General features: G+C 35.4%; 2 protein-coding genes across 3 annotated transcripts in view; both read left to right on the top strand.

Moving 5' to 3' along the window:
• The window catches only part of LOC132106099 (gastrula zinc finger protein XlCGF8.2DB-like), a 102,466-nt gene that overhangs the window by 44,477 nt on the left and 31,577 nt on the right, over window positions 1–26,412 (top strand). The gene's annotated exons all lie outside the window — the stretch shown is intronic.
• On the top strand, window positions 21–25,332 carry LOC132106019 (NACHT, LRR and PYD domains-containing protein 3-like). The gene is made up of 9 exons (XM_059511610.1): window positions 21–127; window positions 258–299; window positions 1,485–1,598; window positions 1,779–1,817; window positions 2,420–4,202; window positions 5,249–5,422; window positions 6,692–6,865; window positions 24,476–24,522; window positions 24,621–25,332. The coding sequence occupies exons 1-9, from the start codon at window positions 91–93 to the stop codon at window positions 25,160–25,162; spliced, it is 2,952 nt and encodes a 983-aa protein (XP_059367593.1). The 5' UTR covers window positions 21–90; the 3' UTR covers window positions 25,163–25,332.

Consider the following 26,412-nt stretch of genomic DNA (forward strand, 5'->3'; position numbering starts at 1 on the left):
TTGTTTTTTGCTAGCAAAACTCAAAGCAATAATATCAGATTTTGGACCAGAAGAAGCTCACAGTAGGCATCCTGAGAAAGATGAACCAGAATGATGGCTGAACAGCTGGGAAATCAACAAAATCAAGGTAACATTGAATTCACTGTGACTGTAACATGATTAAATATTTACAAGTGAAACCTCTTTTCCTCTTTGCAATGCTGATTTGTTTGTAATAAATGTGTCCTTGTGAGTAATTCTCTCTTTCTCTCTGACAGCTCAGAGTGAGGGTGATATGAAAACATCTGTCCCTGTTGGAGGTAATTCACAATGTATCTGGAGTAATTATCAATTACTCTCTTTAAATGGAGTCAAGAAAATTAAGAGTTTGGTTCCAAAATGCGATAAATGCCATTAAAAATCAGTATTATACCTGGTCAGTATTGAAAAGTCTGTTTTTTTGTTTTATGCAAAATGTGATATCTGCCATGTTATTCTGTCATGTTTTCTCCCTTTTTTTCCAAACCACGACAAACGCTAGTTTCCTTTCTCTGTCGAATGCGATACATCCGCTTAGCATATTAAATGCCGCTCTATCTGAAAGCACATGATGGAGATTTACTATTAATCACAGAACTAGCTTTACTGATGAGATACGCATGATAAACGCATGCGATTCAATGATGATTCAATGGATTTATTGCATTTCGAAAAAAAATCTGTTTTTATAACAAAACGTTAAAAATTCAAAACCAGATTTAGATTTTAATCTAAAGATGCTATGTAAAAGTTTGAAACAGAAAATAGTGTCTTTCATCTTGCCACTTTCTTGGTAAAGAAAACACATTTTTACTCAAATTAATCAAAATTGATTTTTTTTGGGTTTTGGAACTAAACTCTTCAAATATGATGCAAGCAGCAATTACAGGACCAGTCATGCTGACTTAAATTTTTTTGTCTTGTTTCCAGCCCAGATATCTAAAAATGGTAACATTTTACATTAAGGTTCCCTTTGTAACAGTGTCCATAAATAACTAACTCATTTACAAAAGCATTATAACTCATTGATAAACAGTTATAGATGCATGAGTAAAAGGGCAAATTTGATGGAATACCTGATGGAATAAATTCTTAATAAAAAATATTTATTAATCCTTATTTCACTCAAAACCAGATTCCTGGTTTATTTCATGATGCAGCAAAATGTACTATTATAGCAAGACTGAAAGATGTTCTATTTATGGTTCTTTCATTTATATGTCATGTCTCATGTCACTTCTCTTACAGTGTTTCTTAATCAGCTCTGTGAAAGTGAACCTTAATGTAGAGTGAACACCTGTGAACCATTTATTAATGAATTATAAAGTGAACTTTAATGAAGACACACTAATGATGTATTTATTGGTAATTATTACACCAACTAAATGTAATTGTTGTTGCACTACATCAGCAAACACCTTTCAATTTGATGAATCTTGAAAAAAGATGAATCTTTTCTTTTACAGCATTCAACACCACTGTTGATGTGAAAGCTGAGACAAGAGCAAATGTAATTGCTCCTGTAATCACTGGAAACAATTTTAACGACAAAGTGACCATCAACTGCACGATACAGCTTGGTACTATCACTATAACTGTTATGACTGAGACACAACGCTTATTAGCAGTTAGTTAATAGCTTATTAATGCCAAGTACATGTGAACCTTACTCATAATTTAGTTTGTTTTATGGCAATATTGTTAAATGTCATGCTTTAGCTACATGGCAGTTTTTTACTTAATTTTCTTTCTCTTCACAGAGAAATCCCAAGACACAGAGAAAAATAAAGGAAAACAAGGTACAGCCATCATGTTCTCTTAAGGCTAGTTCACACTGCACTGAGAGATGCTGACCAACACCAATATACACATTTGTGCAGTTTTATTGGATTAGTGTGCTACCCCTTTGTCACTGGTTGGTGTTACCAACTGAAAATGCCTAATGAAACAAAAAGTATATATTTATAAAATTATTTATTAAATTCTTGGCTGTCAGGTAGAGTATTGAGTTATTGAAATATTTTTAAGACTACATCCAGATCAGATTCAGGACAATGATAAAAAGACAAGATTACGAGTAGATCTCATCCATCAATGCTCCCAAATCTCGCATAGTTCTTACTCTTTGTGGGTTTCAACATTTAATTTGGTAAGCTTGAGCAACTTTAATTAATATACTGTTTAAGCATATAAACGTGAAGCAGTGCTTATATAGTTTTTTTCTGCTTCTTCTTCATCATTTGTGTTCTGATCCAGAGGTTACATACTCTTCCAGAAGATGCATAAAACACTTACAGTATAACAGTGAAAACATGGATTGCTGGGAAATTTAGTCAATCGCAGAAGTTAAAAAGTGATTACTTACTCTTTGCTATTATTTTTCTCTTTCTCAAATGCTCAGCTGCAGTGGACCATGAAGCTGCTGTTCATGATTACACAGAGATCAGCATCAGACTGAAGAAGAAATTAAAACAGGACTACCAACGGATATTGATTGGTAATTCACAGAAGGGTCATCAGCAGAACCTGAATGATATATACACTGATCTATATGTGGTGGCGAATGAGACTGGAGGAATAGAGAGTGAACATGAGGTGATACAGATGGAATCAAGTCACAACCGATTTACCATTGACACACCAATCAAATGCAATGATATATTCAAAGTCCAGAGTGATATGAGCAAACAAAAAAGAGTGCTGACGATGGGAATTGCAGGGGTGGGAAAAACTGTCTCCGTCAATAAATTCATCCTTGACTGGGCTGACGGAAAAGAAAATCAGGATATAGTCTTCATTTATCCACTCCCATTTCGTAGACTGAATTTGATTAAAAAAGAGTTCAGTCTTTTAGGTCTGCTTAACAAATGCTTCTTTAGTAGTCCTGATGAACTGCCCTCTCTTCCTGAAGGGGAAGGTAAAGTCGTGTTCATCTTTGATGGGCTGGATGAATGTAGCTTCCCTTTGAGCTTTAAAGATGATGACAGCATTAAAGATGTTAATGAAGAAAAAGAAGTGAGTATCATTATAACAAGCCTGATGAAGAGAAAGCTGGTTCCCTCTGCTCACATTTGGATCACATCAAGACCAGCAGCTACCAGTCTGATACCCCGAGATTACATTGATCAGGTAACAGAGGTGCGAGGATTTAACGATGAGCAGAAAGAGCAATACTTCAACAAAAACAGCAGTGCTGAAGTTGCTGGAAACATCATCCGTCACATCAGGAAATTCAGGAGTCTGTACATCATGTGCCACATCCCCGTCTTCTGCTGGATCTCTCTCATTGTTCTTCGGCCTCTGCTGGTTAAAAAGGGTAATGACAAGACTCCCACAACTCTCACAGGGATGTACACAAACTTTGTACTTTCTCAGATACAGCAGATGAAAAATAAATACAGTGATGATCCTTTCAAAGAGATTATTTTGAAGCTTGGGAAACTGGCGTTTTATAAGCTGATGGAAGGAAAGCTGATTTTCTACAAAAAAGATCTTGAGAAGTATGAATTAGATGTCAGTAAAGGGTCAGTGTTCTCTGGGTTATGCACCGAGATCTTTAAGGAAGAAAAATCCTTTTTAGAAACAAATATTTACAGCTTCGTACATCTTAGTGTCCAGGAATTCCTTGCTGCTCTCTACACAACTTTGATTGACAAAGAGGAGAAAGAAAAAATATTTTTTCAATCCTACATAGAAAAACTGACATGGAAATTCTCTAAAAGGCCACTGTTTCAAATTCATAAGGCTGCAGTCAAGAAGGCTTTAAAAAGTGAGAATGGACACCTAGACCTTTTCCTTCGGTTCCTGCTGGGTCTTTCACTGGAGTCCAATCAGAGTGACATAAAAGAACAACTGCCAGAACTAGAGCTCAAATCAGAGAACATGACATACTCTGCTGACTATATCAAAAAGAAAATAGAGACGGAGAAATCAGTAGAAAGAACCATCAATCTATTCTACTGTCTGACTGAAATGAAAGTTGACTTAGTTGAGGAAATCCAGAAGAATCTTAGCTTAGGAAAACTTTCAGCACAGAATCTCTCCTCTGTTCAGTGGTCTGGTCTGGTTTTTGTGCTCCTGATGTCAGAAGAGACTCAAGAGAAATTTGAGCTGCAGAAATACAGAATATCTGATGAAGCAGTGATGAGACTGCTGCCTGTGATCAAAAACACCAGAAGAGCAATGTAAGAGTCTTCTTTACACTAACATCTTTTAGTTGGGTCTTAATCTTACACAGATGACTGTTCATAAAAATGAAAAAAAAAATGTAGATGTATATTTGTGAGTGAACTTAATACTATTCTAACTCTTCAGTATATTAATTAAAGAGTATGTTAATACTCTTTGATTATCCTTAATTGTATCCTGTGAGCCTGTCATGATAAATACATTTTGTTCAAAGATATATTGCCCCAGAAATAATTGCAATACATTTATTTATTTTTAATTTTAAGACCATTTTATGTTGCTGACTATAAAATGATAACGTTTTAACTGGAACTTGCTTCTCTGTGTGTGCTAGACAGGCTGGTATCGATGCATTTACAGTGCTGACACCAGTCACATGAAATCCCCTTTAAAGGAATTTAAGTTGAAATAATAATAAAACTAAACTGTGTGTATACTGGTTTTCACTCTATTATGGGCACCATATGTCCCCACAAGTATAGTAATACCAGTAAATTCTGACCTTGTGGGTAAATTGTTAGGTCCCCATGAGGAAACAAGCTTATAAATCATACAGAATTAAGTGTTTGAAAATCAAAAAATGCAGAAAGTTTCCTGTGAGAGTAGGTTTAGATAAAGGGTTAGGATAAGGGGTTAGAAAATAGAGACTGTATGGTAGAAAAACCATTATTCCTATGCAGTGGCCCCAAAAACATGGAAACCAGTGTGTGTGTGTATGTGCGTGTGAAGCAGCTGCCTGTAGGGGAATTTTTTTTAACAAACTGGCATGTAAACACAATGGACAATATATTACATCATCAATATTTATTGTGGTCATGTCCATATACTGTGTGATAAGTAATTATAGCATAGTAATATAGTAATTATTACAACAGGCTAAATTTCATCATAAATTAAAGAAACCGGAAACACTGGTTTGATGATTTATGAGAAAATTGTTTTAGCTTTCTGTACAGTCAAAGGTTTATCCAGGTTATCTATATTCCATATAAACCTTACCTAATAAGCATTAATATCACACTTTATTTTGTTTCCTACACAGGCTACATAACTGCAACCTCACTACTCATTGTTGTAAGAGTTTGTCTTCAGTTCTAAATTCCTCAGTCTCTGTCCTGAGAGAGCTGGACCTGACCAACAATGACCTGAAGGATTCTGGAGTGAAGATTCTGTCCAATGGACTGAAGAGTCCAAACTGTCAGCTGGAGATTCTGAGGTTTGAGTTCAAATATTATTATTATTTTTTTGTATCAAGCTAATTATTACAAATCAAACAGTTATGATTTATTCTGTATGCAGTTACTTTGTGTATATATTGTTCAGATTTCCAAATTCAGATGTTCATATAATTTTCAAATTTTATGATTGGTGATTGTTACTAATCAGTTGGCCTTTTTATGTATTCTGACAATACATGGTTACCAAAACAGGATATGGCTTTGTATGATTACATCACAATCTCAAAAACTTCAAAATGTGATAATTATATAAATACACATTCTGACATGCTCCAGTGAAGGATGAAGCTGTATTAAGCAGGGCTGCACGATGTGTCGTTTAAGCATCGATATCGTGATGTACGAATCACGAGAGAGAGAGCGCGCGCGAGAGAGAGAGAGAGAGAGAGAGAGAGAGAGAGAGAGAGAGCGCGCGCGAGAGAGAGAGAGCGCGCGCGAGAGAGAGAGAGCGCGCACAAGAGAGAGAGAGCGTGCGTGAGAGAGAGAGAGCGAGCGAGTGCGCTGTCTTGCTCTCTCCCTCGCGCATATTAATCTATTGACACGAGGGTGTCGATGTTTAAATCATTTAAAATGATAATGTAAGTGTTCACCCCATTTTTGTTTGTAAGAAAAAATTTGATTAGATTTCATATCGCAATATATATCGCAGAAAGATAAAATATCGCAATGTCATTTTTTCCCAATATCGTGCAGCCCTAGTATTAAGTTACATAAAAGCAGGACAACGTCCTGTGTTTTCAGTGTTTCAAGAACAGCTCGATTCAGGGCAACTTCAGCTCCTGGAGGGCCATTTCCTTGTAGAATTTAGCTCCAGCCAACTCCAACTCATCTGCCTGAATGTTTCTAGTAATCCTGAAAACCTTGAATAGCTGGATCAGGTGTGTTTAATTAGGGCTGGAGTTGAACTCTGCAGGGCAGTGGCATTCAAAGAACTGAGTTTGAACCCACTGCAGCAAATGCTTCTCAACACAAACTCAGTGTGTTTAGGCCGCTCATAACGTGGATTTGAATATGTGCCAAACATTTTCCCAATTTTGTAATGTTTCTTTATTTCATCATAACTAATTAGAAATTACATGAATTACATACATTTTATATATACAATTATATATTTACAATTTAAAAAAATTTAAATTAGTCACTGAAAGTAACTGGTGGTTAAACTGTTAGTTACAAATACATAATACATAATGAATGGTTGAAATAGGTATAAATGTGGAAGTCATGTGGACTGTGTATGTCTTTAGATTGTCTGGCTGTATGGTGACAGAGGAAGGCTGTGGTCATGTGTCTTCCGCTCTGAGTTCAAACCCCTCACACCTGATAGAGTTGGATCTGAGCTACAATCACCCAGGAGATTCAGGAGTGAAGCTACTCTCTGAGAAACTGGACGATCCAAACTGCTCACTGGAAAAACTCAAGTATGTTGAGCTGGAGGAGTTTCTATTAAACCACTCCAAAGGCAGCATTACCATCTTATTATACACTATTATTTATTTTGACTTCATCTTTCAAACATTGTCAAAAGTTTCTGGTGAGAATGAACAGAAGTTTAGCTGTAGTTAAACTATTGAATGCTTCATTCTGATAGGTTGATGAACACTAAGGTGTGCAATTATTTTGCAGTTATTTTGAAGTAATTCCAGTCAGGTTTTGACAGCATTAAATCAGTATATCTTAAACAGTTCAATTTATACTGCTTCGTGGCCAACGACCATTAAAACAAAATTATAATTTATAAGCTACAAGCTGGGTAGCACAGGATCTGGGCAATGTTTAACTTCAAAATACACAACTAAAGACAATGCTTCTTTGTAAATGAAAAAAATGTATTGATCTACTTTTAAGGTTACATGGAACTGCTCTAATGAACACACATACACACACATACACACATACAGTTACTGAAGATGAGAAATAATGGAATTTGAATTAAGTCCCAAGGATCTAGTATTTGTTGCTAGTTGTTAGATCGCACCAAGAGAATCACAAAAGCAGAGATTTGGCTTATCTTTACTGCTTAACCCTATCAAGTCGATTAACGCGGATACGCGTTTTGAGTCATTTTCTCCTGATAACCCCGAAAAGAACTTAAATTACACTTTCAGTTTTAATCGTACAGATAAGAGCAATACATCAATCGAATCTGTAAAGGGTCTACTTTTTTTTGGATACAGACATAATAACAACAAAACTTTGTGCACTTATAAAATAAAGATAACAAACAAGGTGCGCTGTCTGCAGCCTTTGTCTGCGCTGATCTTCTTTTACAAACACGTCATTTAAATGAACTGTAACTCCGTGAATACTCAACGAAAATACATGAGAGAGATATCTATAGAAAGCTTGACATGTCTATTTTTAAACTAAACAAGTGCCGCCGAAAACAGATATTCTGTGATAAAGTAATCCATATGAAAACAACGCGATGTCTGTTTTTCATGTCTCCCTTCATTATATCTAATGTGACCACGCCCCCGCGCCGAACGCGCTATTCAGATTCAAACTGAAGCGCGCGGCTTGAATACGCCCATAACAGAAGAAAAAGCAGCGAGACTGTTCAAGTTTTTTTTATTTTACTGTTTGCTTCGCGATGAGAGGAATAACACATAATTCACCCCAAAAAGATGTGATGTGGTTGAGGATTTGAGAAATGGATTTCCTCAGAAAAAAAGAATGAAGCACTTTATTCAGCAGAGATCATAAACATGAGTAAGTCTCTTTTTATTTATTTATATACTTGTACTAGTTTTCACATAACGTGTAAACGTTTTACTAGTTAGACTTTTTCCAAACTATAATTCCTGACTAAATGTATAATCAAGTGAAACATTATGAAGTTTCAATAACAATATACAACACTATACCCTTCGAAAGCTTGATGTAAATAATATAAATGTAACAAATAGATAACTGTAACAAATGTAAAAACAATGCTTTTCTTTCCATTTATTCCCCCTAAAAACCCAGAAAAATATTCTCAGCTCTTTTCAACATTAATAATAATGATGATAATAATAACAACAAACGTTTTTTTTTTTTTTTAAGAAAATAAGATTGTTAAAAGTATTTCTGAAGGATTGTGTGACTGGAGTAAGCATGCCAAACAATTTGTTTGAAAGTCAGCTTTGATTGTTTCTAATAAACTGTTTAACTGCTCCCCCAAGTGGATATTAATTTATGTTGTGGGATAATTAAATATATTCTAAATAAACTACAAACATAAAATTATATAGATTTATTTTGTCCTCACATTCTCTCTTGTAACTCCTTCCTCTCAGTGGCACAGATGACTGAGAGGCTCATTATGCAGCTCATTATCCTTTGTCTTCTCAGGTGTAAATCACAATGATATTCATGGTAGTTGACGCCTACTCGCATATGACTTTTACCAACAAAAAGTGTCTTAGAAAATTTAAATCAATATATTGTTTTCTGTGAGTGAGTAAACAAGATGATTTTCACATCATTTAGAAAGAAAAATTCTAGGCTACAAGCCTAAAAATCCCGGGAACCATTGTTCTTTATGTGTTTTTTTGCCTTATTCAAGCGTTTTAACATTTTTAGTTTTTCACTAACCACGCATAATATTTTTTTTCTCAAAAACACAATCATGTACATACATGCATTTCACATATTATTACAGCCCAGTTTGTGCTGATTACAGTGAGATTAGTCTTTACCCATTTAGATATTTATAAGAAACTGAAAAAAGCACAAATGTCAAGGCATGACAAAACTTCTCCAGGCACCAAAAATACCCTTAGACTCCAGAGGGTTAAGATTGATTTGCCCCTATTTCAACAAGGAATGAATATTTGTTATACTTGCATTTGCGCTGGAAATCAGGGTTCAGAAGAGTTGGAGATTCGCTTGTTGCCTCGTCTCAAGGAATCAAGTGCCTTGGATTGGTTGCAGATCTGTTGTCTGGATGATGTCTTTGAGATTCACGTGGTGACGAAAGGGGTTTTCCTTGTAACTGCTTAAGTTGGTTGCCTTAGCTACAGATGGTGAAAAACTGGAAGTTCTTCTGAGAGTTTAGTTGCTCAGCTTTAGAATTTGAAGTTTTCGGCAGTCAATGAGGTTTCAACGGAGCATTTGAGTTCTGAATGACTTGATCGCTCGACAGTATGTGAGCACAAAGGCTAAAAGCCCAAGGGTGCGCGAAAAGCAATACAAGCAAAGAATCTGTTTGTGCCATTTGGTTTTAAAGTGAGCCGATTTGGTCCCTCCCAGAGGCAACTGTCCCAATAGGACGCTGTTGCAGGGTTAAGCCATGCCCCATAATGTTTCTTTCTCGTGCATAAATTAAAATGATGTTTATTTCATCACGGTGGAAGTATCTTCGCGGGTTTTGCAAATAAGTTCTATAAAGATTCTTAACATGCGTACAATTTCAGATTTCACCATTTCATTCATACCAAAGCGGTGTAAATAAAACAAGCTTTCATTTAACACTAAACTCTACATATCTTACACATATTTAATAGCTTTATCTGTTAAAAGGGGTTATAAAACATTGGTTTAAGTTGCACTGATTACATGAAACATATCAAACATATATGATATAACACATTATTTTTGAATATAGTTGCACTTTCATACTTTTAAATAATTGTCTTTTGAACTCCTCTATATGAGTTTTATGGTCCTTTGTTTGTACAAAGGAAAAGCGCAATTTTTTCTGGAATGTAGAGGAAGAAAGGGGAAAATGGGGACAGTCCTGAGGTGTCTGTCGCTGGCACCTTTCTGTAACAATATACAAACTTCACAGTCACACTCTCCAAGATACAATGTTCTTTGTTCTATTGTTCAGTTAAACGTTATTGCTATTCCTGTGAAACATGAAGCCGGGTCAGCAGGGGGCAATTTGGGATTCCTTTGTTCTTTTTTACAACTTGCAAAATGGTTAGAAGCTTTAGATGTCTCTGGAATGTAGTTTCAACAGCTAACATTGTGATTCAGAGGTTTATTTGTGTCTGTTCGACAGGGTCCTTACAGCCCTCAGAATTATGTTTTATTATCAATGGAAAGCATGTTCTATTTCACACAGGATCTGGGGTCTTACACTCTGTGTACATATGTGTACATTAGGGCTGTCAACGAATATTCTAAATTCGAATATTTATTCGAATAGTTTTTAAAAAACGAATTTCGAAGGTGAAAATTAATATTCGAATAAAAAAAAAAGTGGAAAAAACGCCCGCGGTAGTAGAGGCGTGGTTGTCTGGTTTACAAGTGGGTGCGCTAGCGTGCCTGAGGGTTCAGGGACAGGTCACAGCCTCACAGCCTCACAGCCTCACAGGAGTCGCACTGTCTGGCACAGCATCACTGCTGAAAGTTGATGCGTCTTCATGGAAGATGACAGCAAGTGCAGAGCCCAACTCGACCGCAGCAGAGAAAGCGAGGTAAAATTGTTGACCCGCGAGATAAAGTTGTATGCAAGCTATTTAAGATACAGTTAGCATACCATTCAACCATGAGGTCACATCTCAAAAATGTGCACCCAAATGAGCATGGCATAATGTGTGGAACTCAAGCTAAACAGTCACGACTTGACACTTAACGTTACTTTGCATCGCCCGCCACAAGCTCTTTGTCTGCAACACGACAAGAGGCCATAACGGATAAAATAATTTCGTTCATTTGTAAAGACATGAAACCGATCAGTGTCGTGGATGGGGCAGGCTTCGGGGAGTTCTGTCAAGCAATGGAAGCGAGGTTTGATTATTTATCGTTTCATGTCAAGGAAAAGTTCCATGTTTACCACAGCACAGCTCGCTCGGAGCATTCAATGCCAGTTCTATATGCTGTAAAACTTCAATTAATATTAATAATATTTGTTTCAATCACTGAATGAAGCCTGCTATATTTGGGACAGAATTCGCAACCTTAAATTGCTTGCACAAAACTCTTGATCAGTACTGAAAAATTTGTTTGTTCATTTAAACCGTTATGCGCAGAGAGGGTGAGAGAGCGTGAGGTCTGCAGTCTTGGCCATTAGTTGATTTCCTTGTTTTTTTCTGTAGGTAATACGTTGTCAAATATGTTTAAACTTAAATAGACTACCTATACAAGTAGTTATGTCTCTTTGTATTATTTTGTCCTGTTATTGACTTAATGCGTGTCATTGACAACATGCGCCACCAGATGTTCGAATAGTTCGAATATTTGTGTTTTTTTTTAGAGGGAATATTCGAACGTCATTTTTGAGCAATTTTGACAGCCCTAGTGTACATATGCTGAGAGAAGCTAGATTTTAATTTTTATTGTTAAATATCATCTACTATCCTTGTTATGTTTTAGAATAAATATATAAAAATATCCAGAGAATATCCTGAAAAATATTCAGCGCTAAAGATTTTACAATTTTTACTTGCCCTGCCAACATTTTCTCTGGCCCTGCCACACAAAAAATAAAATAGTTGCTGTTATTATTTTTTTTGATCCGTTTTCGTGTATTCTAATAAATAAGCCTATATGACACCAATAGTCAATTTAGATACCAATTACATTTTTCAATTCTCTTTAAATTTTGATACCACAGCAAAAAAAACACTAGCCAAAGAAAGCAAGTACAAGTTAATAGCACAAATTAAAGAGGTGATTCAGTGGTTTTTACAAGCTTGTTTGTGTTTATGGGGTGCAGTCTAACATGCGTCAGTGCTAAATGCATATAATTTACCTTTATTCCATACGCTCTGTCCCTACTCTGAGAAATGAAGTGATCATTTCCTTTTTTTATGAAGCCCCTCCCTCAGGAATACGCGATGGGCTCTGATTGGTTAGATAACCAGGTGTGTTGTGATTGGCTAAACCACTTCTAGTGGGGGTCTAAACGTCCCGCCCCTCACCTCAGTGGCATGTGCTCCGGTTGTATTGTAAACAACGGCGTCGTTAAAATAGATTATCAGTTTGAACCTAATTGAGAAGCAGAGGATATTATTGAACAGGATTGTGCAGAACCTGTGAAAGCAAGTCTTTTAATGGCAGGCCTATGTTTTTTGTTGTTGTTGCATACTTTTAGATACGCTTTTATTTGTAAATGCTACTGTTTATGATTTTAATATACAGTTTTTTTTGCGTCTGCAAAGTGCATTTGCAGCTTTCAACCACTGAGTGGCGCTTTAACCACAAGTTATCAAACAAATGCATCAAAGCACATTTTCGCAAATAGCCGTCAGCTTTCCTTCACCTATGTGTTACATTTGGCATCTGGAGTCGGGGAGAAATGAAAGAAAAACACTGTAGTTAAAATATTTTATATTCACAGATGAAAGTTTAGTACTTAAGAAGTTATGTGCATTTCTTAGAGGGAATAAAGCAGGATAAATGTCAAGCCTATGAGCCTGTGCTTATATTTTCTCTAAGCAAAACACAGTATAACACCATATTTTAAATTTGAAACATTTATATGTTGTATTATTTATATAATATATATTGTGTGTTATATTATCCTTAAGAAATGGTGGTATACTTTGCGTCGGAGCATTAAAAGGCCTATATTTGTCACAAATATATTTTTACTTTAGATTTTAAAATTACTTTATTAACACAGCATGCATTTTATTGTCACGCACATACTTTGTTATTCATTACCTGATCTTTATTTTCACAGATAACTTCTCGGGAAAAAGATATCTCTCTGTACACTGGTTAAGAAATTGTTGCATTTTATAAATTATATAATTTATTTTAGTAAAACGTGAGGTGCTGTATAATTTCGCTCCCATTATTTAGGCCTAAATAAAACAAGAAATGAATAAATTAAACCTGCATAATATAGCTACATCATTGAAACTCTAAGAGAATGGATGGATTATTAAAACATCCTCACGCTTAAAATCAACAAAATGCACATGTAAAAAAAAAAGAAAACTTAAGTGATTTTAAAGGGAGCCTGCTTTACTTGCTTTCACACAATTTAAGTTAATAAAAAAAACATGAAGTTACATTTAATTGCAGGTGTGTATCATATTTTCATAATATTTGCACAGCATGCATGATGCTGAGTACACACGCAGCGTTCTTGTTTGACTACATATTTTATCTTCATTACAAATCTTGTTTGGTTTAAGCTTGGATAATTGCATGTAAAAAATTTTTTACATTGTAATGCGTATTAAAACATGTGAAACTACCATCTTATTCGCAGTCTATAGCATTTTATAATTATTTGTGTGATAATATTGAACTTAACCTGCTTTATATCTTTATTATTTAATGTAAAAGAGGTTTATTATAACAAGTTTATGAGAGTCATACATCCATTTATTATTGTTCAAGAACAACTTATAATCAATGATTTGGAGTGACATTGGCCGTTAGATCATTTTAAAACGTAAACTTGCCTCCAATTTACAGGTTATAACTGCATCTGTCTTGGTTGCAGACTTGTGAAGATTTTTTTTTTCAAAAATAAATGAGCTCTATTATTATTCATATTCAAGTGTTTGTTCGAAAATTATTAATGCACGTGAATTACAGGGAGGCGCCCTCTTGATCGCTTAAATTTTTTCCTGATAATGAAATAACTTAAAATTGTCTCACATACATGAGACATACATGAGAAATATATCTACAGAAAGCTTGAAATGTCTACTTTTAAACAAACCAATTAAAAACAAAAGCATTATGTAATCTGTGAAGGTTGCATTTCTCTTTAAAGGCACGTACAGTATACTGTGGAGATGAGAGTCAGCACTGTGAATTTCATCTTGTGGCCGACAAGAAACAGTTTATTAATAAGTACAACCCGAATTCCGGAAAAGTTGGGACGTTTTTTAAATTTTAATAAAATGAAAACTAAAAGAAATTCAAATCACATGAGCCAATATTTTATTCACAATAGAACATAGATAACGTAGCAAATGTTTAAACTGAGAAATTTTACACTTTTATCCACTTAATTAGCTCATTTAAAATTTAATGCCTGCTACAGGTCTCAAAAAAGTTGGCACAGGGGCAACAAATGGCTAAAAAAGCAAGCAGTTTTGAAAAGATTCAGCTGGGAGAACATCTAGTGATTAATTAAGTTAATTGATATCAGGTCTGTAACATGATTAGCTATAAAAGCTTTGTCTTAGAGAAGCAGAGTCTCTCAGAAGTAAAGATGGGCAGAGGCTCTCCAATCTGTGAAAGACTGCGTAAAAAAATTGTGGAAAACTTTAAAAACAATGTTCCTCAACGTCAAATTGCAAAGGCTTTGCAAATCTCATCATCTACAGTGCATAACATCATCAAAAGATTCAGAGAAACTGGAGAAATCTCTGTGCGTAAGGGACAAGGCCGGAGACCTTTATTGGATGCCCGTGGTCTTCGGGCTCTCAGACGACACTGCATCACTCATCGGCATGATTGTGTCAATGACATTACTAAATGGGCCCAGGAATACTTTCAGAAACCACTGTCGGTAAACACAATCCGCCGTGCCATCAGCAGATGCCAACTAAAGCTCTATCATGCAAAAAGGAAGTCATATGTGAACATGGTCCAGAAGCGCCGTCGTGTCCTGTGGGCCAAGGCTCATTTAAAATGGACTATTTCAAAGTGGAATAGTGTTTTATGGTCAGACGAGTCCAAATTTGACATTCTTGTTGGAAATCACGGACGCCGTGTCCTCCGGGCTAAAGAGGAGGGAGACCTTCCAGCATGTTATCAGCGTTCAGTTCAAAAGCCAGCATCTCTGATGGTATGGGGGTGCATAAGTGCATACGGTATGGGCAGCTTGCATGTTTTGGAAGGCTCTGTGAATGCTGAAATGTATATAAAGGTTTTAGAGCAACATATGCTTCCCTCCAAACAACGTCTATTTCAGGGAAGGCCTTGTTTATTTCAGCAGGACAATGCAAAACCACATACTGCAGCTATAAAAACAGCATGGCTTCGTCGTAGAAGAGTCCGGGTGCTAACCTGGCCTGCCTGCAGTCCAGATCTTTCACCTATAGAGAACATTTGGCGCATCATTAAACGAAAAATACGTCAAAGACGACCACGAACTCTTCAGCAGCTGGAAATCTATATAAGGCAAGAATGGGACCAAATTCCAACAGCAAAACTCCAGCAACTCATAGCCTCAATGCCCAGACGTCTTCAAACTGTTTTGAAAAGAAAAGGAGATGCTACACCATGGTAAACATGCCCCGTCCCAACTATTTTGAGACCTGTAGCCGAAATCAAAATTGAAATGAGCTCATTTTGTGCATAAAATTGTAAACTTTCTCAGTTTAAACATTTGCTATGTTATCTATGTTCTATTGTGAATAAAATATTGGCTCATGTGATTTGAAAGTCTTTTAGTTTTCATTTTATTAAAATTTAAAAAACGTCCCAACTTTTCCGGAATTCGGGTTGTAATTAAAATGTCTCTTTTTTTCAGTTATTAGGCTACTTCTGCCTATGCTTTGTGGTCAACTTAATGCATGTGCTTGAGCGCAATATATATTTAGGCTCATTATAGATTAGACTGTGTTAATTTAATATAAATGTGCATGATTAGATGAATAATGACTTAAATGAACGACTACTAGTTACTAGAAAAATCTTATGTGGGGCAGACCAATAAATACCCTCTCTGTTAAAGTTTTTAAAGCATTTTATACGTGTTTGCATAAATTCTGCTTTTGGAACAGTCCGTAATGGAGAGATGCCTTGATTTTTAATTTGAAACGCAAAAACAAAAAGTTGTTTTAAGAATGGCAAACCCTGCTTCTGGTTTTGTGTTTCTGTCACAGAAAGTCTACAAAATATATTGTATTCCAAAAACTCTGGTCTATTTCTCTATTTACGAAATCTAAAATAGCCTATAAAACACATTCATAGACGGATACATTATGGATGTCTGGAACCTGTTTGGGATTTAGAAAAACATAAAGAGCTGGTTCATAAATAATAAATAAGGCTACATTCTATGAGAATTTGTATTTCACACTTTAAAAAATATTGTTTGGATGTAAAAAAGAATAAATAAAAGAATTTACGCAACAGCTTACATCTTTTTTTGGGGGGAGTTAAGGCAACTTCTTCTGAAATTAAGTTATATTAACTAATAAACTACTGTAACGATATAGACTCCATAATTATTGGGAAGAAGGAGGCGGGAACCGGCGGACAATCAAACATAAACTTTAATTACAAAATAAAGACAAAACAGCACGTCAGCCCCTCACGGATGACTGACGCGCACAAATAAAAACCAAACACAAACTAAAATCCAGGCCTGGTCCTCTCTCGTCCGTCACTGTCGTCGCTCCGGTTTTATATCCCTCCATCTCCTCTGTGGGACTCGAGACCTGTGGGTCGAGCAGGTGTCGCTCATTTCCAATCACTCCACTGGCCTCGCTCCTGTTCCCACGTCTCTTGGCCCGCCCCACTCGTCACAACTACATTGCGTTATACAGTAGTCAACATTAGCATTGGATCAAAACCTTTCTTCAAAGTTGTCCTAAAACCAAAATGTGTTCTTGTCTTAGTACAACTTTGATTAACTTTTTTGATCCACTTCAAATGTTACTGTATATACTTAGAAAATTTGTGTTAAAACTAACAATTATTAAGTTGATTAGTTAGAACAACTTAATTTTTCTAAGCTGATTTTTTTCACATTGTTTTTTTGATTCAGTCATGGACACTGGTTACAAAAACAACTAAAATATAATTTTATATATAATTGAAATAATACTAAATGCTACCAGCAAACCAATTTTTTTGCATTGTCAACCAAATGGATTTTCAACTAAATTTAGGGTAATTTATTTCAATCCCCACAAGCTATAAAGAACTACCCCCAAACTCCAACCCTCTCCAGCTGAACTGAATTCGGTCTGTTTTTTGGCTGAAAGGAACAGTGTGTTGTCATGCTATAATTAATTTTACCAGACCATAATAATAACATTTATTAATTCTCAATTTATAATTAATAATTCTTTTAGTGAAAAATCATTGTTATTTGAGAAACGTAGGCATTTTCAGAAAGGTTTTAAGACCAAGCGGATTCCTCTGTCAGCTGCTTCCGCTTCACAGCGAGGGCGACTTGTGCTAACTGCACCCAGGTTCACTGTCTGCAGTTTGATTTTACAAAATCAGTTTGGGCGAATGGAACTTATTGATCATGAGCCCAAAATTCAATCTACATTCAATCTACTGTTAAATAGAGCAAAAAAAATAAATAAATAAAAAAAAAAACAATAGTGTAGGCTATTCTTAAACTTGCACCTCATTATACTGAAGTACAAATCCAAACACCAAAAGCAACCTACACTCTCTTAAGTGTTCTTTCATTGAAACTATGCATTTTATTTATTTACAGGCCGTATGGTTGAAAAAATATTTTAGTTCAAAACTGACATTGTTTAAAAACATGCTTTATTGACTAACGTTTCATAAACCTTAAGTTGTTATGCTTTAAAGCCCCATGCCATTTGTAATTTCACAGTATTTTCACCTCCTATATTACTACCTCAATTCTATAATGGTAAAATGTACTCAGGCTGATGGAAGTATTTTAATGACATTTAAAAAAATTTTTTTTTAAATAATTGGAGCCTACATAAATGGGTGAAGCCAAACAAATATGATAACTTTTTAACTGCAGGCAGATATAGGCCTATATTATTGTACAATACAAATATTTGGATCGTCCCTTATTCTTTTCCGTATTTTCTTAAAGAATAAACACTTACTCTACATAACATATTAATTCATAGAAATAATTTAAGCAATTAAAACCTTTTTTTATACTACATTCAACATTCAAATTTCAATACTATTAAACTGACTTTAAAATCTCAAGGGGTTTATAAGTTAAAAAGGGTAAAATGTCACAGTTCATGTTAAATAACCTAAATTAACTTGCAATCAAGGTCTTCGGATACTATATGATACATATTAGCATAAAACTAACAATATAATTAGATTTTTAAATCGTCCACAGCTGAGCAACGGGAGGCGGATCTGCATCAGAGCACACAAAGTGAATGCGAAAGTTTGTGAGAGGAAAAAAATATATAAATTATAAGTTGCATTTTATTACATTCAGAAATAATAACGGCAGGCCTAATAATGTTATAATGTACCAACTGGATATTTTAGTTCCCTTCACTTTACAACAAATCCTTTAAATTTAACAAATTTTTCAAGCTATAAACTAACAAAAAATAAATAATAATTTAAAGTAAAACATAAGGTAAGGTTATGGTCTCTCATTTGGGACAAATCCAAACGTTTCCATATTTGTGATGTTGCCCATTTGAAGCTTAACTCTTATTAATTAGCTAAAATAGGCTTTGTAGTTCACGCGTGTTTCAGTATTGACGGAAAAAAATTAGAATTAGAAAAAATATTCCAAAGTGGACCGCTGCTCGTGCCGAATTGCACATTTAACAGCTGCACAGTTTCCAAAGAATGTGAGGCACCAGCATGATCAAACAGCTGAAATGGATAATTCTCAATTTTTGGTCACAAAATTAAAGGCATAATTAAAAAATGCAAGATGTTAGCAGTTAGAAAAATCACGAATAATAACAGAGTCAATAAGAATTATTTCTAAATGCTCTCCATATGGTTAAAAAATCTTTAGGTTCCATTTGCAGAGAGAAATGAGAACGGTCTAGCATTTAGAAATAATTATTATTGACTCAGTTATTATTCTTATATATATATATATACTTACATACTTCCTATGTATTTACTTCATCCTTTCATGTCCGTTTACAAACCAACATTTTACCATTACAGACAGTTTGCAATCCATCACTTGACGCCACAGTTGACAGCTATTGACTTGCAGTTTACAGCTATTGAATACTCACTTTTATAGAAGTGAAGTGAAGTGAAGTGACATTCGGCCAAGTATGGTGACCCATACTCAGAATTTGTGCTCTGCATTTAACCCATCCGAAATGCACACACACAGAGCAGTGAACACACACACACACACACTGTGAGCACACACCCAGAGCAGTGGGCAGCCATTTATGCTGCGGCGCCCGGGGAGCAGTTGGGGGTTCGATGCCTTGCTCAAGGGCACCTAAGTCGTGGTATTGAAGGTGGAGAGAGAACTGTACATGCACTCCCACCACCCACAATTCCTTCCGGCCCAGGACTCGAACTCACAACCTTTCGATTGGGAGTCCGATTCTCTAACCACCAGGCCACGACTTCCCCGTTATGTCAAGTATCTTGAATTGTCAACTGTGGGCATTATTGGTGCAAGAAATGGCACCATAAGATCTTGGACCCCAACTTTGGAGAAGCTTAGAGGTTTACAGATTTGAATTTAATTTTGAACTGAACCTCACATTAATACATAACTCAAATAGCAGTCCCAAACATTTGTTAATACGATAAAATTAGAAAATGACCCACCACATTCATTTAAAAAATTTACAAAATAACAGTGAATATAAGGGGCATTTTGGGGTTACAGTTACCATGATAAATACATTATACTACTAATTTAATGAAACATATGAAAAATATATCCTGATGAATAGAATGAACATCATACCTGCATGAAAATTCTTCACAGGACAGACCAGTTACATAATTTATTGGTACTTTTTGGTGATTTCATGACTTAAAAACTGACAATATAACTACAATCCTGCAGGCTTGTAATTCAGGGTTTCCACACATCCTGAAAAACCTGTAAAATTGATGGCTCATTTTCCAGTCCTGGAAAAAATGGAAAATAAGAGAAAATGTCAAATGACCTTGAAAATCTTGATGTGGTCCTAGAAAATTATTATTCTAAAAAATATTGTGTTTTATTTTAACCAAGAATCAATAGTTTACCACTTCCCAGAAAACAAATAATGTTAGTAGTAGAAAATGTTTAAACAGCCTAAATCGGAACCGGCCTGTTTTTGCTTCCAGTGCCAAGTTGATTTCATCCAATCTCTGTTCCAGACTTGCACACAAACTGTGCAAGTCTGGGATGGGGTTTATATAATTGTATCTCTGAGGGGAACTTAGGAGTTAATTTTTTTCCCTTGTTGTCTCTGTGTAATACACAGTAAAGTAGTATTTGTAAGCGCAGTGCTTCTGTGTTTACAGCGATAACCAAGGAAATGCTATATCGCTGTTGTCTACAGAGAGTGAATGTCTGATGTTTTTGTTTCATGCAGATGTTTTAATGTAAAATAATTTCACTAAGCAGTTTTTGCTTAAGATTTCATGCATTATGTAGCATCTTTGTTTGGATCATGATTAAAATGCAGTGGTTGTATTTTAAATTCAAATTGCTACAGAAATTGGCCTGTAATAGATCAAAGAACATCTTGTTCATGTACTTTAATTCTTATTTCTTGCTTAAAAAAATGTAAATTAATAAATAAACAAATAAATATTAAAAAATTAGTATGACAGAATCGGCCCATTTGCATGTTAAAAATTGTAATCAGCAATGAAAAATCAAGACTATCCTTACTGTGTTCTGACAGTGTGAACACTGATATTTACCATCATTCTAGTCAAGTCTTGAGATGAATATTTGTTGTAAAGTGGAAAGCATCATTGCTAAAAGTAAATCAGTAAATTGTTGATTAGTAGTTTTGACTAGGGATGGGTATGAGAACTGGTATTTTTTCGGACCAGTATGTAATTGGGTCAATACCGGAATACAGATAAGCTTCAGGACAAACGATATTGTTATCAATACTTGCATTGTTTTATCTCTATTATTTCCATGTGCTTTAAAGCCTTGCCGGTTCAATGTTTCATTTGTGTGCTGTTCTAACGTGCCTATTCAGAGCGCGTCCACCCGAAGCATAAGTAGGGGCTGGTCAAACAGCACCTGATTGTTTAGTTATCGTCTGATTGTGCTAATACTGACATGAACACAGTTATATCTAAAGTTAAAATAAACAGTTGAGAGGAAAATAGATGTGTGCAGCTCTAAAAGCGACAGTAATAAACATGCTGCCACCTATTGTTAAAGGGATAATTCACCTAGAAACATAAATTCTGTTATTATGTACTAAGTCATGTTGCACCAGACATGTATTATTTTTATTATTACATTTATTCTTGTGCTGAACAAAAAATAAGATATTTTGAAGAATGTGGGTAACCAAACAGTTGCTGGTCCCCAGCGACTGTTTAATTTCCCACATTTTGTCAAATTTATTGTGAAGAGGAAAACCCCTTGAAATGTAACATCTCGTTTTCGAGGGGACAAAAAAACAAAAAAAACAAAACATACTTAACCTACATACTAACAAAGTAAAGACAAAAGCTCTCCATCACATTCTTCAAAATAACTTTTTATGTTCAACAGAAGAAAGAAACTCAAACAGGTTTAAAACAAAAATAACTCACTGCTCTTGACTGAAAAACTTTAATACAGTTGCAAAAGTTGCTAAATAAAATAACCTGGAATTTTCAACAACTTTTGGACAGATTTTTTTTTTGCACCAAATAGTATTGATAACAGTATTGTTAAGTACCAGTATCGATAAGCAGTCTCGGTATTGATAAAATGTAAATGATACCCATCCCTGGTTTTGACTAAGGTTGACCCCACTTTCTCAACGATTCGATGCTTCAAAAACGTTCAAATGTCTGATTTCACATAGAACTTGCAGGGTTTTTTTGCGGTTAATATTCAGCCTATTATATTAAAGCGGTGATTAAGAATCTGTAAAGAAAGAAGCTTCAAATTAATATTTTAAATGGCTTGAGTAAATCCAACCAGCCCTATAGATTTATGTTTTACCTTCAATAATCTGAAAATCCCTTGTCTTGATTATTGTCAAAAGTAGGTTATTAATTCTGTTTTCAAATGCTCCTGTGCATATTTATAATCACTTTCCTTGAACAGCAATATGCAATCCAAATCAGAAATTTAAGTGACTCATTTGTCACTTGATCCTTTTAAAGCAATACTTAATTGAAAAATATTTTTAGAATATACATGTGAATATTTTAAAATGTATTTCTTTAATATTATTTTTGCATTAATACTAAGCAGAGTATTTATTGATTGATTGATTTATATTTTCAAATAGTTAAATTACCTTTTTCCTTTTTTTTGCTATGGGCACTGAAATTGGTTCTGAAAATCATTTCTTGAATGTATAATTAAGAGCTCATATTTGTAACAGGGCTGAAGAGTCATGAGACATGAAGAAACATGTGCAAGCTTATATTCGACAGAGACGTGGTCATAACAGGCATGGGTCAAACACTGGCAAACAGGTATATAGAGGGCAAGACACAAGAATAATCCTAGGGCAAGCGTGGGTCTGCGATGAGCTAACAGTATGCAGAGAGGTAGACATGAGGTGTAATCCAGTAACCAGAGCAAATGAGTCAAAACACAAGAAAGAGGGCAGAGCAAGGAAGAGACAAGACTATGAAGACTATAAACTGAAACAAGATTATGAAAACTAGAAACTAAGAAAAGACTGAAAACAAACATGGAATGGCTTGGTATCACAGCTATCGCTAGAGGAGGGATATGTGCAGAACAATACTCGGCAGTGTGTAAAAGGATATCCAATGCTTATAAAGCGTGTCTGATTGACTGTGCTGTGTGTGTGTATTTGGTCTAAGGACGAATGCAGATGTATACCGATTCACTGCTTTATGACTCAGGAAGAGAATAACAGCATAGAAGGCACTAGGCCGTGTAGTACTCACTAGTACCGTGAGAGCGATTCGAATGCATTGGATCCGTGTGCTCTCTTATCGCTCTCGCTGTACTTTGATGTCATACAGTGTTCATTCTGTGCAGCGCTGCTTCGAAAAAAGTCGAACGCACCTAATATTTTCCTTGTTAGTCATCTGATCAATCACATGATAATGACAGTGCTATACTCAGAGCAGCCAGCAGGTGAATACAAACTACAGCCTAAATGTTTATTCCTTAATTATTTCTAACTTAGACAATTACTGTAACAGAACAGTATGTTTTTAAGACTTCTAGAGCAGTGGTTTTCAACCTGTGGGCCGCGTATTGCAGATGGGCCACCAATTACTATTAAAATTAATTATAAAATTGTTTGTAATTGTATTTAATTAAATGACAAAAAATAAATATGAAACTGTAATTATGCTTCCACTATTCGAGCTCGCGGATAGGTTTAAGAATAAACTGCCAATTTATCTTAGATATTTTTGCTGCATATTTTAAATTTCTTAACCACTGTGCCAACCCCCCCCCTACTCCCCCAGAAATTGTGCCAACATTTTACCCAAAGGGCATTCCCACTGAGAGCCCATAATGAGGCTTCCACAATTTACCACCAGAATCGGGGTCCACAATGGGCTGCCCAATTTGAGCTTAATGTTGGTAATACTTTATTTACACAAATATCTAGTATAAAATAATCTTGTCTGATTATGCCACAGTGGGAGCTGAGACATTATGTACTAATTCTGGTGACTCATCTTACCCTGAGGATCGAAGTTGATCTTTTCACTTTGTCCACAGATTCCTCATTGACAAGCCAACACAAAACCCTTTAATATTTAACATAATACATTGCCACAGATCACTGTTTTCGATAGACAAAAAAATTACATAATTTAACCTTAAAACTGTTTTGATTGCTAAAATCTCACAAATGTTTATATTGAAATATCAGTACAGTTTGTAGACAAAACTTTGAGGTTGGCTTGAAAAAACCCAGATTAAAAGTATGAAGTAGTTCTGAAAGCATTCAAATTGAAACAGTTTGATAGAATTTAATTGTAAAGAATTACTTCAAGTTGCTGGGGTGTTCTTTATGGTTGCTAACACATTTTGTATGATGCTAGCATGATAAGCATCACATTAACATGATTAGCATATCATTAGCTTGATGCAGCATATTTTACAATATTTTTATTCTGTTTAAAGCATGGTTTAATGTAATTTTGTCTTGATTTTCGTATTTTAACAATAATTGGAAGCCAAAATCATAATTTAAGATATACCATAATATAATTAATTGCATTGCACTGTCTGTGTGTGTGTGTGTGTGTGTGTGTGTGTGTGTGTGTGTGTGTGTGTATGTTTACTGACTGAAAGTTACTCTGTGTATTTATAGTGTGGATAATGGAGGAGTGTCCATGATTACAGCTGGACTACAGAAATGTATGTATGCAAACACACACACACACACACACACACACACACACACACAGCTGTAGTGATTGTTTTTGTGTTATAAATGTCTCTGTTCTTGTGTTCAGATGCCCGTTTTCTCACGCTGGATCCAAACACAGCACACACTGAACTAGTTTTCTCTGAGGAGGACAGAAAGGTGACAAATGTGAGAGAGAAACAGTCATATCCTGATCATCCAGACAGATTTGATAATGTGTGTCAGGTGTTGTGTAGAGAGAATGTGTGTGGACGCTGTTACTGGGAGATTGAGTGGAGTGGACGAGATGGTGTGCGTGTATCAGTGTCATATAAGAGCATCAACAAAAAGGGAACGGGTGTTCAATCTGAGTTTGGATGTAATGATCAGTCCTGGAGTTTGTTCTGCTCTTCTGAAAGATACATATTCAGACACAATGACAAATATACTGATCTCCCTGCAGAGAACATCAGCAGTAGAATAGGAGTGTATGTGGATTACAGCGCAGGAACTCTGTCCTTCTACAGCGTCTCTGACACAACGAGACTTATTCACACAGTCCAGACCACATTCACTCAGCCGCTCTATCCTGGGTTTATGGTTTATCCTGGGTTTAAAGTTGGTTATGAATCATCAGTGAAACTGTGTTGATGAATCAAAATAAACTGACGAGAGGTTCTACTCATAATGCTTTGAGCTAGATGATAAATCAGTAACAGTGAAATGTTATAGTCTCTCCATGACTTTAATACTGCAACTGAAATTCTATCACTGAAATAACATGTCTGAATAAATTTGTGTAATAAATCCTTATATAGACAGATCAGTGTTTGTATATGCGTGATTATATTTATTATTTTTCGTGGTGCTCTAGTTCCTTTATAGCCTATGTTTAGCTTTTATGTTCTGGTGCTTTTATTTAGGCTTCAAAATTCATTAAGTTATATTATTTTGAGAAGATTATCTTAATGGACAAAACATGCAAGTTTTATGAACTATGTTTGAACACAGAGCTTATTTTTGTGATAAACCTAAAAGCCTATGGAGAAATCCTATTGTTTTTTTTTTGTCAGGAGAACCAGTGTCATGCTAACAGCTGATCCACATACAAAGTGACGTCAAAGTTCCACCAATCTATAAAACAACAGCAGTAAAAACAATCTAAATTGATATATTAACAGTAACAAAGACCCACTCGAAGGTATTTGCAGATCAATGACCAGGTACTTATCCTGCTCAAGTTTTTTTCTGGAAATTTTTAAAAACCAGCCTTCAGGCTCTCCAAGAAAAGCATTAACGTGATGACCATCCTTGATGATGACCATCCTTCACAAAGTTGTTCATTTTCCAAAGTAGATGAAGGAGGTGGGGGTCAGCTTTGCTCGCCTTGTTGGCTATGAAGCATTCTGCTGTATTGCTTCTCCCATCGACAGGAGCCACACCAGGATTCTTCCTCCTGCAGAGCCACAAAAAGTGTTATTTAAACAGAAAGCTTTTTCCTTCCATCATTCTACAGGGCACCTGTGATGCCAAGGGGGCATTTATAGATGTGTACACTGGTAAACCAGGAATTGTACATGATGCCCTTGTCCTGCGCAAACCACCCATGTACCAGCAATCACCCATTTGTATCCACCAGCTGGTCTCTTGCACTGCAAAAAATGTTTTTCAAGCTTCGATTTTTTGTATTGTTTCCAGCCAAAATATATAAAAAAAAAATTCTTAAACCAAGAACGATTTTCTAGAGAAGTAAAAAATTATTGTCTTGTTTTCAGAAAAAAAATAAAATCACAATTAAGTGAGTTTTTGCTTGAAACAAGAACAAAAATCTGCCAGTGGGGTAAGAAAAATAATTTTGTTTTCTCTTTGAAATAAGATTATTTTGCTTACCGAAGCAAAAT

Source organism: Carassius carassius, chromosome 26 (genome assembly GCF_963082965.1).
Source record: "Carassius carassius chromosome 26, fCarCar2.1, whole genome shotgun sequence".
Taxonomy (NCBI): domain Eukaryota; kingdom Metazoa; phylum Chordata; class Actinopteri; order Cypriniformes; family Cyprinidae; genus Carassius; species Carassius carassius.

What these genes read in the sequence shown, in the direction of transcription:
- LOC132106019 (XM_059511610.1), top strand. Translation starts at nt 91, where the DNA reads ATGATGGCTGAACAGCTGGGAAATCAACAAAATCAAG. An exon ending in GAAAAATAAAGGAAAACAAG is followed by an intron (nt 1,818 to 2,419) that starts GTACAGCCATCA and finishes TCAAATGCTCAG; the next exon opens with CTGCAGTGGACCATGAAGCT. An exon ending in TACAGCTGGACTACAGAAAT is followed by an intron (nt 24,523 to 24,620) that starts GTATGTATGCAA and finishes TCTTGTGTTCAG; the next exon opens with ATGCCCGTTTTCTCACGCTG.